Source organism: Lingula anatina, chromosome 3 (genome assembly GCF_051362555.1).
Source record: "Lingula anatina isolate TDL-2025a chromosome 3, LinAna3.0, whole genome shotgun sequence".
Taxonomy (NCBI): Eukaryota; Metazoa; Brachiopoda; class Lingulata; order Lingulida; family Lingulidae; genus Lingula; species Lingula anatina.
In genome coordinates this window covers 26,075,763-26,093,492 of record NC_141769.1, presented here as the reverse complement: position 1 = coordinate 26,093,492, position 17,730 = coordinate 26,075,763, and the positions used below count along the sequence as shown (strand labels likewise).

Here is a 17,730-nt window from a genome sequence, read left to right as displayed (position 1 = left end):
TTTCATTGAAAAAAGTTTTAAAAGGTTATGGTTAGATTTTAAGTGAAATGGGGTAAGAAGGTAGAAAAGTGGTTTGATACAGGTGGAAAATAGATCTTCCAGGTAGAAAACAAATGCATAATTATTTCAATGCATTCTGTTTAATAAGCACACATAGTACAAAGTGGAAAAAACAGAGAAAAGTAACAAATTGTTTGCATACCTCAATTGAAAAGCTTTTATCTCATTACAGTTTTGAAAAAAACTAATAAAATCCTTCAAACCAGTACTTCTTTTAACTACATTGAAAACCTACAATATGCTTTAATACAAGCATAAAAAATTGTCAAAACAAATATTCTTTTAGTCAAGATAATATAATAAAATATATAATACATACATACATATATTATAAAGTACCAATAAAACAGTCATGAGCAGTTATACACATTATGGCTTTTGACTTAATGTATTCAAGACTTCAGCTAACTTGTGTGGCACTTGGGAAGGGGTATATACAGTTAAGTATTGGTGCATTGTTTACAAAAGGACAGCATATCTGTGTAAAACATTGCTACATTTTATACAGAGAAAAGTTATATATGAAAACCATACACTGAATCATACTGGTAATCATGTCTTCACAGCATTGTAGTATATCCAATATATTGTATATGCTCCAAATTGTCAAAGACATCAAGAGAACAATATATTAAACACTGACATGATTACGTGGGGTTTTTTTTTCATCTTAATACCTTTCAACCCAGCAAAAAAAAAAAAAAAAATTTAATGACATTTAAGCTATCAACAAATAAATAAATAAATAATAGATAAAGTTAGAATAAAATTTCCACATTCATGTTATCCCCTTGAGATGATATGCTTCAAATTCTATTCGCATGTACAAACCAAGAAAATTCAATTTGACCTCCAGTCATGTTGAACATCATAACCCGCTTTATCACATAGATAATGAGAGAACACATCATTATCAGTTCTTGGAAGGCAACCAGATTGAATAAACAGAGGTTTAAAAGATAAGTGACTGGAATCCAACTGTCTCATCATGGACTAAACACAATTCATCCAAAAATAAATAAATAAATAAATAAATAAATAAATATTGTGTAGCAGATTTATGTTCAATCTAACTCAATTTTTGGTAGTCAAGCTTAATAAACTTTCCAGATCTATAATTATTTGTTTTCTTCACCCGAAATCACTTTCAGCCATTGAGTCTTTGAAGGCTATCTACCTCAACAGTGGGTATTTTACCTAATGTCAATATCAGAGTTCGGTCTACCAGTCATCATCATCATCACTCATATCATCATCATCATTTCTTCCTCTTAAATTCTTCTTTCTATCCATGCCAAGTACACTTCTTCCTTTCTTTCTGTCCTCAGAGCCAGGTGGGTGGAGCAAGTCACCACTATAATTAATGACGTCTGCCCTGGCGATGCGCCACTCTAACACCTCTGTGGAAAACTCATCAGTTCCACCAAGATCGTCAAAACCAACAACATAATCAACAGTCTTTCCATCTTTTGCCAGACAGATGGTTGGAATGACTACAATACGAAGACGTTCAACTAGAAATTTACATTTTTCAGCATCAATTTTGATGAATTTTGTCTCTATGTGTTTGGCTGCCAGGATCTCTAAATGTTTGTCTACTATTTTGCACCTGAAAGTACTGTCTCTGTAGAAGTGACAAACAACATTCTTGCTCTTTTTGCATTCATCGAAGAAAGCCTTTTCATCTGGGACTTCAAAGTATTTCCCATGACCCTGAGCTATCCACTCTTCTTTTTGTGCTGCTTGTTTTTTCAAAGCTTGAAGACGTTTTTCTCTCAGCTGTTCCATCTCATCTTGATCCATACGGTCAAGCTTGTTGATTTCATTATCTAATTGGTCTTCAATGGCCTGGGTAGCCTGTAGCAAGTGGTTCTCCATCATTTTTTCTATGCCAGCCATTGTTACAAATTTTCCTTACCTGGAATAGAAAGTTGAGATGTGAATTAAAACAAAATCAATATTATTTGTCAAATGGTGAGTGTGTGTGATTAAAAAAATCATAAGCATTATGCTGATACTGGTAACAGTATCAACTGCAATTTGGCATGAATTAAAAATCATCTTTTCAAAATCAAAAAGTTGTCTGCTTTTCTGATACTATTCCCTTTTCCACACACAGGATCAAAGTGAGGGAGGATCTAAAATGTGGTTAATAAATGCTTATATCTAAATTTTGATATTCTATTAGTGACGATACACAGTAAATGGAGGCATATCTTGACAGAAAAACTTCCCACGTTTCGTCCTGGAAAAACACTTTATTGACTGCCTGTCTTGCGACCTAGCTAACCTGAATATAAATTGATATTTTAATTCTACTACCTTCAACTTTTAAATGATGCGACTGCAAGATTGCTTCGGAGTTAAAAGTGAAAATTGATAGACATAATTAGAGATTTATTATTCATTTGATAAGATTATAACATATGCAAGGAGTGTAAAATGTATTTGGATAGTGGAACTTACTAGACCAGGCCATTCATGCTACTGAAGCACAACCTCTCAAGTTAAAACGACGGTTCAATATTTAAACGTGATGAATCAGGTAAAATGGGATAATCAGAACTCTTAACACATTATTAATATTTTTTAAACTTCTGAATTTCACCCACCTTGAAGAAATAAACAGCTTCCAATTTCCAAAATGGCTGAGGTAATGTCAAGTATATTTTGTATCGACCCTGCTGATTGGATAAGTAATGTAGACTAACCAATGAAAAATGTTTTTCTATTTACATCCCCTGGGCAACGTTTGGAGACCTTGACCTAGATGTCGACCTAGTTTCATCTGAACAAGCATGAAATGACTGCTTGCAATGACCGTGGTTATTTTATCAGTGCTTTCTTACCCTACATCTAAAAGGACTTTGAATTGTTATATAAGAAATGAAGATGAGACATTCACCCAGAACATATTTCCTAACTGTCACTTGACATGGAGGATGGTAAAATACGAATCCGCACCATTTGCTGCTCAATGTTTACATTTTGTGAGTAAATTCAAATTTAAATTTTGAAATAAAAATCACTATAATTTGCAGACTGTTTTAAACTAGGTGGTGGATGAAGTCTTTTTTGAGGGACACAAAGTCTTTTTGCTAGGACACAGTTTTCTTTATGGGTAGAATTTTGGTGCATACATGATTCTTATTTTCTTATTGAGCTTGAGACTTGAAATTTGTATGCAGATATATTAAGCTGTATATTGAAGAAAAATATACAAGTAATAGTATTCCTCCTTTATTAACATCATTATTTGTGTGTTTATTTTATTTTATATATAATTTATTTTTTGATAATCATTTAAATGACTAAAATCTAAATTTACATTTAGATATCTGGTTAAATGGCATTGCTGACTCTATGCAACCAGTGAGGTCAACTGGACCAAATGTCCTCTTCTTGGTCGTGGATGACCTACGGCCTGCATTGGGTTGCTATGGAAACAAGGAGGTCCACACACCAAACATTGACAACTTGGCAAGACAGTCATTTAAGTTCAACAATGCATTTGTGCAGGTAATGTTGATGTACATGCAGCTACATATGTTAGTGTGTGTACAGTATGTCATGCTGAAAAATTGTTTACTAGTACTTGTGTGTTATGCTAGTATTTTTCAACAAATATTTTATGAAAAATATTTTACAGCTAGATATAAAGCCATTGGAATTGCCCTAGTGAGAAACAAGCCTTTGTCTGTTTTGAAAAAGACATTTGATCTTCAGGTGATAATTTTGCAGCATTTTAAGTCATATAATACACAAAAGAATAAGTGATAAGAGTAACATTAATATATCGTTTCCAGTCACTTATTAAAAAAAATCTCACAGCTTGATTTATTTTTGTCATTTTCAGCAAGCCCTTTGTGGACCAAGCAGAAATTCCTTCCTGACGAGTCGCAGACCAGATACACTCAGAGTGTATGACTCTACCTCATACTGGCGTAAAACATCTGGAAACTTTGTCACTCTTCCACAACATTTCAAGAACAATGGTTATATATCTGTGTCTGCTGGAAAAGTTTTTCATCCTGGTGTGATTTTTATTTTTGACTTTTTATTTGATGAATATAACTAGTTAACTGATAAAATAAAAGATATGGATGATACATGGATAATGCAGTGTTAAATATTGGATCAAAGTAATAAATTATAATTGAAATGAAAATTTTCACCTAAATGAGTGTTAATCGTTACCGTATTGCAGTAAAAAATTGTACCCTTTTAAGTGTTATTTAATTAAAATGTTATAAAACAAATACCTTTTTCATTTTTATTTTGAGAAAATTGCAATCTGGTGGCAATTTTGTAAATTAACACATACATGTAAGAACAAATGACTGTTTATTTTGTTGATAAATGCTTACTCTTTCAATGTTTATCATGTTATTTGTTTTGTTTACAGGTGCATCATCGGGTGGGGATGATGATTACCCCCACAGTTGGACCCTCCCTCCCTACCACCCATCAACAATTAAATATAAGATGGAGAAGGTATGGGAGAGTTATCCTGTATAGTCACTGTACCATGTACATTATTTTGTCTAAGATTTGGTTTTACAACACTTTTGTGTAGCTAATTTGACAGTAAATAAATAAATAAATAAATAAATAAATAAATAAAAATATGCTTTATTAAGAGTAGTTGTAGCCAGAACTTTGAGGCTCCAGATACAGATGAGAACTAACTTTTGTCTTCTGCTCCCAGGGACAGAGTTTACCTTCTGCAAGTGAACTTTTTTTAATAATAAGGTACTTCGTTGCACTGTATTGCACACATATTTTAATATACTTTAGGTATGTCCTGGTCCAAATGGCACGAAGGGCATGAATCTCATTTGTCCTGTAGATGTCTCCACTCAACCAGAGGGGACACTACCTGATATCCAGACAGCGAACTATGTTAAGTCTTTTATCAAGAACATCACTGAAACATTGCATAAGCCTTTCTTTTTGGCTGTGGGCTTTCATAAACCACATATACCCTTTAAGTTTCCAAAGGAATACTTGAGTAAGTATTGATCGAAAATTTGCAGTTTAATTGAATCATGTCTTTTTTTATTGGCTACTTTCGTATTTTAAACTAACAACAAATCTGATAAAAAGATCAATGATGACACTTTGTGTCAGTAGAAATTGTTGAATTAAATGGTATTTACTTCTCACCATCTCTCTCTATCAAGAACTTGAATGTAAGACAAACCAAAATTTTGTACTACATCATGGCTCTGTTCTCATTGTGCTGTTATTGAAGAAACCTGTACAAGGATTAAGAACAGTGTGTTACAACTGTAACAGCAACTAGCTGGTATGATTGTCTGTGTTTCTTTTATTGTACAATTTTACATGTAATGATGTCTTTTTCAGAACTGTACCCTTTGTCCAACATAAGTCTTGCCCCCGACCCTTCCATCCCATCAGGTCTTCCTTCAGATGCCTGGAACCCATGGACAGACCTGAGGAAAAGGGATGATGTGAAGGCTCTCAACCTCAGCTTTCCATATGGGCCCATACCAAAAGATTTCCAAGTATGAAATGACTTATTTTCAGCACTTGCTTCCAGCATTTTAATAGCTGGGAAAGGAAAAATTGATAATGCTTTTACATGTACATTATTTAAAAATAATTGTGAGTATGAAAATGAATTATGAAGGTAAAAGTGCACAATGAAATTCGAATAATGCATTTGTGATTTTCTTATATACGTAATGAAGATCATTATGAAACTAGTTTAAATGCATATTTATCATACTCAGAGGGGACGCTACCTGACATCCAGACAGCAAACTATGTCAAATCTTTTATCAACAACATCACTGAAACATTGCACAGGCCTTTCTTTTTGGCTGTGGGCTTTCATAAACCACATATACCCTTTAAGTTTCCAAAGGAATACTTGAGTAAGTATTGATCGAAAATTTGCAGTTTAATTGTTGCTAATGATAAAACAGATGATATTATGTTTAGCATAAAAATGCATAGGTCTTATAAGATGAAAAATACTTTGAAAAATTTGCCTTTCAGATGCTGATTCGTCAGAGCTACTATGCTGCCACCACATACATGGATGCCCAAGTTGGGAAGGTTTTACATGCTTTAGACATGTATCATCTGTCCCACAATACCATTATAGTACTAGTAGGAGATCATGGTAAGATATTTATTTATTTATTTATTTATTTATTTATTTATTTATTTTATAGATATTATGATTTTCTGAGAGAATTTTTATTATCTTATAATTAAAAGATTTATTTTTCTTTCAGCGAAGATTTTTTTAAAATTTGGATTGCAACATATTTGAAATTGTACCTTTTATTTGCTTTCTTTCACTAGTCGGATGATTTTTTCACATAAATTCTACTTTGGGAATACCAATGATAACAATGAGGATTTAATTTTTATGTACAGACACAGATGTGTCTGTACATATTGCCATCACCTGCGTCTGTCGTCGCCGATGGCGATGGCGATGCCGATGCCGATGCCGGCGCAGTGCACTTTCATTGTAAACACGATAAGTGGAAGGCAGTTTTACTTTTTGGCTTTATATTTACAGAGCTGATGAATATTCATAAAACGCAGGTCAAGTTCGAAAATCAGCATGATCGGGTCATTATTGTAGAAGTTATGCTTTATTTTTCACTTTTCAGCATATATGCAACACTGTAAACACATTCCAAGGAAAACCGATAGGCCTGTTGTCATGAAACTCACAGGAGTAATCTATCTTACAAAAACGCAGGTCAAGTTAGAAAATCGGCATGATCAGGCCACTATTTTAGTAGTTATGCTTTTTTTTACTTTTCAGCATATATGCAACACTGTAAACACAATATAAGAATAACAGATAGGCCAATTGTCATTAAACTCACAGGAGTGGTCAATCCTTCTAAAACGAAGGTTGAGTTAAAAGATCAGCATAATCGGGCCATTATTTTAGAAGTTATGTTGTTTTTTCACATTTTCTCAGATTCAATTCTTAGGCATGTTAACAGTTTCATTATTTAATTAATAAGATATTAAAAGTGTTTGTTTGACATTTCCTGCATCTTTACAACATTGTTAGTTGATTTTGTATAAATGATGGTTAATTTGTTATTTTGTTATGTGTAATAAAGTTTCAAAAATGGCATTTTGGCATTTTCAAGTTGTGACTTTGAAGTTCCATGGGCCTGAAGACCTTTGCTAGTCACATTTTCTGAATATCCATGATACTAATATTTTATTATTAAAAATTGATGGTCATTATGCTGTTAAACATTATGTAATATTGCATCAAAATTTGAAAAAAAAACTATTTTGGGCACTGCTTCCATGATGACCATTTAAGAAAAACTATGTCACTTACTGTTCTCAAACTTACAGGAAAGAAACATGGGACTAAAATATAGCTTCAGTAGGCAATGCAATCTGCCAGTTAAACAGTTTTTTTTGTGAAATTTTAATTTTTCACATATTGACATTTTCAAGGTGTGACTTTGAAGTTCCACAGGCTTGAAGACCCATGCTTGTCACATTTTCTGAAAATCCATGATACGTATATTTCATTATTAAAAATTGATTGTCATTATGCTGGTAACCATTATGTAATATTGCATCAGAATAGAAGAAAACACAATTTTGGGTGCTGCTGCCATGATGACCATTATGGGAAAACCATGTTACTTATGATTGCCAAACTTTCAAAAAAGAAATACAGGACTAAAATGCAGCCTGAGTTGGAAAAGCAGTCTAATTGACTTCTTTTTCTGGAAGTTTTACATTTTCAAAGGGTGAACTTGAACTCCCATGGGCCTGAAGCCTTATGTTTGTTACACATTTTACTTACATTGGTATTACCTGTTGAGCATAATTAGAATTTGATGTTGAATTTGCAGTTTAACATAATGTACTTTTGCATCAGAATTGACAGTAGCCTATTTTGTTATTTCCTGCTTTTTATCTGTACATTTGACAGCTTTGCTGCCTTGTTGAATAGAAAAGGTAAAGTGGGTGTGCTTCAACTAAATTTTAATATTTAATTACTTACTATATCCAGGTTGGTCTTTGGGTGAACATGGCGAGTGGGCCAAGTACAGTAACTTTGAGGTGGCAGTTAAGTCTCCACTCTTGATCCACATGCCAAATATGACAGTGCCTTACTCACATAAAGGAGAGAAGTTCCCTTTCATTGATGTACTATCAGGGATAAGTTCCCAGGAATCGCAAAACACATCCAGGAGAAGTCCTAGTAAAGCTGCTTCATTTTTTTCACAAATCCAAAACAATGATGTAGAAGAGAAAATGAATGTAAGAAGATTAACTTCACAACTTGCTACAAACAACTTCAAAGGCAGAAAAAGTTTGGATGTGCATCATTTCAGAAGTCCTGGAACTTTCAATGGAAACAAATATGAAGCAGACAAGAATGGGACTGGTTATGAGATAGATGCGTTAGTTGAGTTTGTGGACATTTTCCCATCTGTTTCTGATTTGGCTGGTTTGCGGGTACCTCCTCTCTGCCCAAGATCCCCTTGGGTTCACCTAATTCCTCTTTGCACAGAGGGGACAAGTTTGACACCTCTGATGAGAAATTTAACCAGGATCGGGCAAGGTGGTGTGTCGAGTAGATACACTCTTAAGTGGAAAAATGCTACTTTTAGTCAGTATCCTCGCCCTTCTGACATTCCCCAAAAGAATAGCGATGAGCCACGAGTGTCAGATATAAAAATTATGGGATACAGCATGAGAACTGACAAATACAGGTACACAGAGTGGGTGGGCTTCGATAGTCATCACGCCAGAGCTAACTGGTCAGACGTCCATGCAAGGGAGTTGTATTTGAGAGAAAGTGACCCATTAGAGGATCATAACATGGCCAACTATACTAAATACAAACCACTGGTACAGGAGTTCTCTGATCTTTTAAAGAAAGGCTGGAGGAATGCATTGCCAGGTTTTGGAAATTGATTTATAATCTTTTTTTTTTTTTTTTGAAAATGAAATTATGTTAGAGGATTTATGTGTAGCACCATATAAATGTATTATCATGTACCAAATTAGTTGCGAATGTTTAAATTAAGAATGCTCAGTTTGCAATGTACTGGTTGAGATAAGATTTATTTATTTATTTATTGCAGCTTTATTTATTTTTTTAATATTTATTGTTGGTTAAACATATCTCATAATGCTGAAATGGTAAGGTTTTGAGCAGAATTGCTCTAATTGGGAAAATGGATGTCATTCTTTGATAAGTATGCAATTCACAGGAAAAAAGTATGCAACCAAGATGTTGCAGTTTATTATTGTGTGATAGCAGTATTGAAATGTATTATTTTTAACAGAAGTGGTCCATTTGATGCCATTTACTGTAAAGTTTCATATGTTAAGTTTTTCTGCTTTCAGTATTGTTTATTATTTTACATATACTGTATAAGGCAAATTGCCAAGATCATTTTTTTTACAAACATGGTGCTAAGGCAGGTTCATTGCAATTGTGTAAAACTAGGTGTTTTTTTTTTTTTTTTATTACTTCTCAATTCAATACCTACAGATGGACCAGGGCTTTTGCATTTAATACGTTTTGAAAGCATATGAAATATGAAGTTGTCACAATAATGTAGGATTACCTAGATTTGTAAATATTATCAGAATGATGCATTTTTGAGTAACAAATTTTTATGAGATGAGGGAAGAAAAACGGATTCATTTAAAGGAAGCAAGATCTTCAGCGATGCTCAATTGACCCCAAGTCAGCTGGATATAGAGAAAGCAAACATGACCTAATTTGTCATGGAGAACAAATGTTTTTGCACAAATAAATGCCATATCATGAACTGAACTTTATGAAAAATTAAAAACATGCACTTAATGTCGAGCATCATCCATTTGGTTGAATAAATAAGACCAACTGCACTTCCTAAAATATTCAATATGTCACATTGATGCAGAGTTTTTGTTATTTTGTCAAGGGAATATTTTGGCTGTGCCTTTTGTAACTTTCCAAAGTTCATGGAATATTTTTAAATGTGAAAGGTTTGTTATACATTTTGTGTTGTTGCATACTGAAAAGAATTGAGGCAAAAATCATATCCTAAATTAATCTTTTTTCATTGCGTTTCTCCTTTTTAATACTTTTTAAAAACTAAACACAACACTGCACAATACTTAATACATAGTTTATTGACAAAATACTCTATTGTTATAATTATGAACAAAGAAACCAAAGAATAGATAAATAAGCAAATTGCAAATTCACTGCCAAACACAATGTGTTAGAGAAGAATGGTTGTGCTGCTAACCACCAAGATGGTGTCTGACATTTCTTGTATGTGACACATCCAGACAAAAGACAACTGACATTACATGTAATTAATGGAACAGATTTCACTGACATATTTCACTACAGAGGCTGATTGACTCAGTTTATCATCAGTTTATTAATTGAGATTATAAAATGACAGCTTCATGTCCCCTTATACATTGTTTTGAAAACTGCCAGTCAATGTTTTTTAAATGACATATGACAGGATTTCAACATTACTAACAAAACATTATATCTCATATCTCTGTTTAAGGTCAAATATTGGTAGAAATCTTATGAAATCGGTCCATATAACTAGAAAAATGCACTCGATCATCAAACAATGCCCTTGTCTGCTCATATATTTCTATTTGTCAACATAAAAATAATTTTTGAAAATAACATTTCTTTGCATTCGTTAATTATTAGAAAGAAAAAACATCCTAAATATAATAAAAAGAAAAAGATTTCATCACTGCTCAAGGTTGTCTTCATAAATTATTCTTTTAAGTCTGTCATTAAAGGCAATTTCACACTTGCAACTTTCCCAATAGCACGATTTATTCACATATATATATTTACATCTTGGATTGTAGTGTCATATTTGTACACCATAATAATTACCAATATTACATGATGAAGTTTCAGGACTAAGCCAGAGCATTCCTATCCTTTCAAGATAATTATGATGTCAATAATTGCAAAACAAGAGCATATTTCGATATCTTTAAAAGAATAGGGTATATAATATATTATAAATTCTAAATATACACAATGTTGAAAAATAATAAACAGCCCATTAAAGATAGCACTATCCTGAATAAAACTCCTAATACTTAGCAATACAGTTGTGATAGTTGTGGTAATAAAATGGTAAAAAAAGCATCAACCATAAAAATAATTGACATACTATTAAGCCATTTTTTTTTAATAAAAATACATCTGTTTCTCAATGTGTCCATTAAATTATCCAGAAATTGTGTCAGAATGAAGTCTGTGGAAGAAGATGGAGTTTCCGTAATCCAATATACTGATGGACCCGGACCATTTTGTAGTAGCAATAATTTTTTTGGAGATGTGGCCTACTTTTATGCAAAAAGTACCCCCTTTTACAATTAATTGTTGCCTTCAAATGAACCAAATAACTCTAGGTTATATTTCATAATCCAATAAGTTTAAAAAATTGATTTCAAGATATCTAATACCTGGTGAAAAAATTACATATTCTTCCCTCTCCTAAGCTTATTTGACCTTTTTCATCAGCTTTAAACCAGACATAAAATTGTTACGTGCAAGCTTAGGGGAAGAGTTCACAGTTGGAGCAGTGCCTTCTTTATCGATCATTTGTGATCACATGTTCTCTACAGTGACGTACATTAAGTTCATAATACCCTTCTTTTTTTTTTTTTCATGATATTTTCATTGCACTGGCTTAATCACATCAATCACTCCTTTTCCTTTGAAATTACTTCTCCAAAGCCATATCAAAATGTCATTTCTTAAATAACTGCAATTTATCTTGGAAGTTATATGCACATCGATGTCATAAATCTACAACAAAATAAAGAAAAACGAAAAGAAAAATCAAAACATTAACAGTATCACACACACCACTAATTGATAAGTGACAGTGGTTGTAATCTGCAGTATCATGTTTGAAATGTCAATGTACAATATGTATATATGTAAGCACTAACTGACTACAAGCACTAGCAAAATATAAACATTTTATATAAACATTGAGAAGGACATATTTACAACAATTTAAGACCATATACTATATAGCAATGAGCTATAATGTGACTATATCAACAATCAGCTGCTGCATTCATTACACATAGTGCCAATTCTTGAAGACATTTACGATTGGTCTTGCATGAATAATCCTTTAATCTTAGTTTTACTTTATCAAATACAAGTTCAAATATATTTCACTCCTCATATAATACATCTGTTCAAACAGGAAACAATTTTATCATTTTCTGACCGTTGAGGTTCATTTCTTAGTGATGAACACATCCTTCGCACTGTGTATGCCTTGAAATAAATACCTAATATCTTAAGATAAAATGGTTCAGGCCTTTCCAAGCATAAGAAGATAAGGAAAAGAATCAACAAGTTCAAACACTATAGACCTTTAGGCCTATGGACCTTATTCTCTCCCTCTCTCTCTCTCTGTGTGTGTGTGTGTGTGTTGTGTGTGTGTGTTTGCATGTGCGTGCACCAATCTGGGTAAAATAAAGCCCAAAGTGCAGCTTGACTGCTCTATCATTATCACCATCTTGCCAAATAAACATGTGGATGCTGTACTTTTGCCATACCAACTTAGAACATTGGAACAGTGTGTATTTTGGTCCTCTGGCAGACATTTATTTTGCTAATCTTCTTCAATCATCACACCAACCCAAGTGCTCCATTTACCTCATCAGTTATAATGTCAGAGGCAGGGGACCTATTTTCCTACTGGATTTCTAGGTGCAATTCTTGAACAAGAATGGCTAAATCACCCTGAGGACCAGAGTCAAGTGGGAATTGACTTCCATAGCCATAAACAGCTGACAATCATAATTATCACATTGGCCACAGAGGGTAGTTACCAAAAGGCTCTGAGAGTCAGGGTGGGAGGGTTCGGTCAGATGACTTAAATGATGACATAAAGAGACTTGATCAATAACAGACTAGTCTGTTCTAAAGAATGAAGTTCTCGTGATGTACTTGAGCACACAGTTCTGTAGAGTTCAAGGAAATGTCATCCATCACTCGAGATATCTAGAACAACAGGCCCCTGAGAGACAGACTGAGAGAAGAATCATATCTTTCTGGTTAAAGACAAGATAGCAGGGCTTTTTGACATCAAGTTCAAAAACAGACAACATTACATCATGCAGACACTATTCCTTAAACTCTAAAATAACACTGCTTAATCATGAATGCCATACTGCGCTTGCTTCAGCCATATTCACAAGGGTAAATTACAAGAACAGATTCTTGTCTGGCACAAGTTGATTCTATTACCTCATACCTATATTTTACATTCACAAATGTATTTTAATAACTTACTACAATTGTATAAGGTTTTTATCACCTAGGTACAGTATTATACCACTTTTTTACTGTTCTATATTATGCATTCACACACTGCACTGTTTAAAAGCATAATAGCACAAATTCCTCAGAAGTCACTGCAGGTGAAACCATGTTCCAAACCCCATTTATACTACCAAAGCAGGTGTTACTGTCAATTAAAACAGATAGTGTTTTCTCTCTTTAGCTGCTAAATAAACTTTGAAAATAAATGTCATCTTTCCTCAAGCAATAACCAAGGGATCTTTCAGTAGCACATTGCACTGACATATGGATGTTTCCTCAGCTAAACTTATTGTAAGCTACAGCAAATAGGAGAAAAAAGATTAATCTTTTAACCATACCAGGAATCTAATATTTCACTCCACCAGCAGGGGCATCTTTCAAAAATAAATCATTAATATTATCAAGCACCCTGATATTCAAAAAGGCTACCACAAAACCGACTGTACCAAGAGACACAATATTCATCATGTGCAGCTTGAAATAAAAAATGTCACCACGTGCAGTCAAATGGCTCCACGCACAGTTGACTTTTATCCACATCTTTACTTGCTTCTCTCTGAGCAGGATGATGAACGACTTTTCCTACTAGCTGCCACGGCCTGACTGCATGTCTAGACTGCTTCATCATCAAGTTCACTTCTTACGAAATCAACAAGCCCACACTAATGTTAACTACCACCAATAACCAGTTGTGGAGCACTTATAGTTTCTGAAGAAAAAAGTACTCTACATAGAAACATTGACCGAATTATGGTACAATTACCAGAAATAATTTGAATGTTTTTAACATTGAAATTATTGACGTGCCTAAACACACTTCAATCGTGCTCATCGATGGCATACCCCAATGGGTCTTGTTGCTTGTGTGCAGCAATTTTGGTTGCATACTTATTGATGTTTAAATGAAGTGTAGACAATAAGCTGAGTAATAGGCTCAAGAAAGAAGAGGCGCCATACCACTGTGTAAGCTTTTGTAATATTGAATCTCCTGAGTGTCAGGTGCATGCCACTGGAAACATTAGTCTCTGGTGACCACAGCTATAATCTTTGATTTGAAAGCTTCTCTCCATCTTAAGGTTTAATATATTAGAATATATTTTAAAATATTATATTAACATTTAATGATATATTAACATAATAATATTATATTAATATATATATTAATACATTAACACACGGCTCAGCATTACTTTTCCCTTAAATAAAGATTTCAGATAAACCAACATGAAATTGGGTTAAAAAAAAGTTGAGCTTTAAATTTTTTTCAAAAATATTCAAAATTTAGCCCCGACACTGAAAAAGGACGAAAAAACAAAGACCCATCTCCTGATCTGTTCCAAGATGGCTTTACTTTTCCATGTGGTATAATAACATTGCATGACTTCCCAAAGCCTGAGACTCAGTTCTGTCATCTTAATCTTCAAAAACAAAATTCCTTAACAGAAAAAATAAAACAAATCAATAGGCTATTCATTATTTTAGCATTTGGTTGACTGCAAAATAACACAAGGCTGAAAATTTTCGGCTTGATGACTGTAACAAATATCATGCATGTGGGTATGCCAACCACAAGCATTAAGTGTGAAGCAGTTTTCCTTGGGAGGTGTCTGGAAAAACTCAAATACCTGTTTTTGTTCTAAATTACATAATCTGATGACCCTCTGCCCAGAAATAAATAATGATGGCCACCACTGGATGACCATAATGACCCCTGGAATGTCCACATAGAAGAAAAAGGTCAAAACGATCAAAAAAGGAATAAGAGTACTCCTGCACATGCTAAGTCACCTGTATAATGAAGAATATGCCACTATATCAATTTCAGAATATTGTCATTAGTGTAAAATCCAGCCTGGTGACAATGCATGGCCAGTGACTTACCCTCTAGTCGCCTGTACCTAAAGATGAAAATTGATAATAATACCGGCTAGGTTAGACTTCTACAAGCTTCTTCTGGCCCCTACTCCACCCCTCTTCTCACTCCGACCTCCACCCCTTGTCTGAACACATTCCTTTAAAACTTGATCCAACAAGCATGACCAGCAGATTTATCTGCATACTATTTATTCAAACCTGAAAGCATGTTCAAATTGGAACTATTTCATTTTTGCTTAAAGCCCAAGTTGTCTTTGTAGTTCTAATAAAAAAAGTCAAAAAGTATTCTCCAATGGCTATCAGAAAAACATACATTTGAACCTGTGGATTTTTTTCAACTATGTAAAAAGAAACAAAAATCCTATCTTTTTAAGCCCTGGATACCACATAAACCATGTAGTATATTTACATCACTTTCTGCCTTGTTTGCAAATCGCAGGGATGTAGATCAAGTTTTTGTAGTTGTAATTATGCACAGTAATTATTTAGTAGTTACAAAGATGAAAGGCAGCAGGCTATGCATTTTCAATATTAAGCCATGACTACATTCATCTGCAATCTAGAAAATATCCAGTCTGATTCAATTTTTTTTTATTGTCTAATCTAGGAAAAAAAGGGAATTCTTCTTTTACAAACATATGACATGTGATAGAGCTTGCCCTTGCTTATATTAAAAAAAGGCAATGGCATTGATGGACTACAGAAAGGGTAATTATTTTAAGGAAAAGAACTTATAAAGGGGTGTGCTGCTTTCCAATTCTTCTTGCAAAGCAATAAATGGTAAGGCATAGCCCAATAATGTGACATATATAAAAATAACTTAAAAGTAATGTAGACATCTGAACTTGTAGACTCCTTAAAGAAGTGACATCCTATCAACACATGACCTTACAGTTTTTCTACTAAAAATCTGTACATCAAATGAGTATTCAAATATAGCCTATATAATATACCCTTTTCTACAAGTATGTCAATCAACTTTCAACTCATGTGTGACTCTCGGGCCTGTGACTTCTGTGGGTTTGTTTTTCCTTTTTTATTCTAATGGTAAACAATACCTTCAGTTTTCCTCTTTTTGAATTACTAAACAAAAATATCCGTCTGGGTTCGGAATATGTACACAACTGTTGCACTTTTTCAATACTTCACATCACCCTGTATTTCAATATAACCAAATACCATAACAATTATGCTGATACTATTGGTGCAATGTGCTATAAATTATTAACAGCAACATTAGTACTGTCATCCATCCAGTGGTGCTGTGGACAGTGTACACTGAAATATACGGTAATGCGTGTAGTCTCCAATATGACACCAACTGGCTATTGTGATAAAAACAACACATATTGTTCACTTTGCTGAGCTACACTACCCTGTCTCTAACCAGCATTCACTTAACAAACTGAAGTACATGTATCCACTTTTTTTCTCTGCTTGTAACACTGCACTATATTTCCAATATGGCATTAACATGATTGATCAACATGCAGTGCACACTTTTCTGCATGTATCACTACACCTTGTTTTCAAAATGGCATATACATTTCATATTTCATCATAAAATTATACAATAGCATTTCATTTACCACCTATATTTCTGTTTTACAAGCTATTTTGTCTCCTCGAAGGCTATTACAGAATATCACTGTAATTTGACTTAAGAGTCACATCAGTCTGTTTACAGTCATTAAAAAACTTCCAAGTCAAATATCTATACTTAACACTACATAAATGCTCAATATTGAAAATTTAACTCTTTAAAGACAACTACAGTGCCCTGTCTTGTGAAGGTTCTCTCACAATACTTAATTATCACATTAAATCCGTTACATCTTTATCCCGTCCTCTCTTCATTAATTTCTTTCCCTTCATCCTGTCTGGAATTCCTTCCTGACATCCAACAAATTCAATATTAAAGACTTCAAAGAGTTCAAATACTCCACCCTACGTGTTAGTTAACTTCTCCAACGATAATCAGTTCTTTGTCACAGGAAAATCCTCTCCTTCTTCCTCCTCTTCCTCATCCTGCACCTTGCCCTCTTCCTCCGTTGTCTTCCTTCCATCCTCCTCGTCCAGTTGATTTTTAAGTAAGCACTCCATGCTGGGTGTGGACTGCAATTTAGTTGCCGCTCTCTCTTCTTCCTCCTCCTCCTCATCCTCTGCCTCCTCCTCCTCCCTCTCAGGCCCACCTGTGTGACTCACCACAATGTCTTCGGCCAGGTGCCCTGGGCTAGGATGGTGGAGCTGAACTATGGGTGGGTGTATTCGTACTATCTGTACCCCACTCTCTGTTCTTTCCACCAACCCCGGGCCCCCGCCAGACAGTCCTGTGGAGGCTTCAGCTGTGGTGGCTGGAGCCTCGACATCTGTTGATGAGTCCTGGGGGAGGCCTTTTACCTGGAAATAGCAAAATGAAA

General features: G+C 34.1%; 3 protein-coding genes across 7 annotated transcripts in view; 1 reads left to right on the top strand and 2 right to left on the bottom strand.

Moving 5' to 3' along the window:
* Positions 1–121: 121 nt before the first annotated feature.
* On the bottom strand, positions 122–2,837 carry LOC106177902 (thioredoxin domain-containing protein 9). 2 transcript variants are annotated; one of them, XM_013560848.2, is made up of 2 exons: positions 2,673–2,837; positions 122–1,978 (listed from the first exon to the last, which is right to left on the bottom strand). In XM_013560848.2, exon 2 carries the CDS (start codon positions 1,957–1,959, stop codon positions 1,282–1,284), a length of 678 nt encoding a protein of 225 aa, XP_013416302.1. In that variant the 5' UTR covers positions 1,960–1,978; positions 2,673–2,837; the 3' UTR covers positions 122–1,281. The 2 variants fall into 2 exon arrangements, with proteins under 2 accessions (XP_013416302.1, XP_086863648.1); XM_087007522.1 differs by lacking the exon at positions 2,673–2,837 and adding an exon at positions 2,527–2,551.
* A 39-nt stretch (positions 2,838–2,876) lies between these two features.
* Positions 2,877–11,273, top strand: LOC106178049 (iduronate 2-sulfatase-like). The gene is made up of 8 exons (XM_013561052.2): positions 2,877–3,050; positions 3,395–3,579; positions 3,917–4,094; positions 4,466–4,554; positions 4,858–5,071; positions 5,428–5,588; positions 6,085–6,211; positions 8,102–11,273. Exons 1-8 carry the CDS (start codon positions 2,996–2,998, stop codon positions 9,010–9,012), a joined length of 1,920 nt encoding a protein of 639 aa, XP_013416506.2. The 5' UTR covers positions 2,877–2,995; the 3' UTR covers positions 9,013–11,273.
* LOC106178106 (RING finger protein 150) overlaps positions 10,886–17,730 on the bottom strand; it is a 32,043-nt gene continuing 25,198 nt past the window's right edge. For all 4 annotated transcript variants that reach the window (XM_013561154.2, XM_087007521.1, XM_087007520.1 and 1 more), the window contains exon 6: positions 10,886–17,710. In XM_013561154.2, coding sequence (XP_013416608.2) covers positions 17,288–17,710 — 423 coding nt within the window. In that variant the 3' untranslated portion in view covers positions 10,886–17,287. The remainder of the gene's footprint in view (positions 17,711–17,730) is intronic.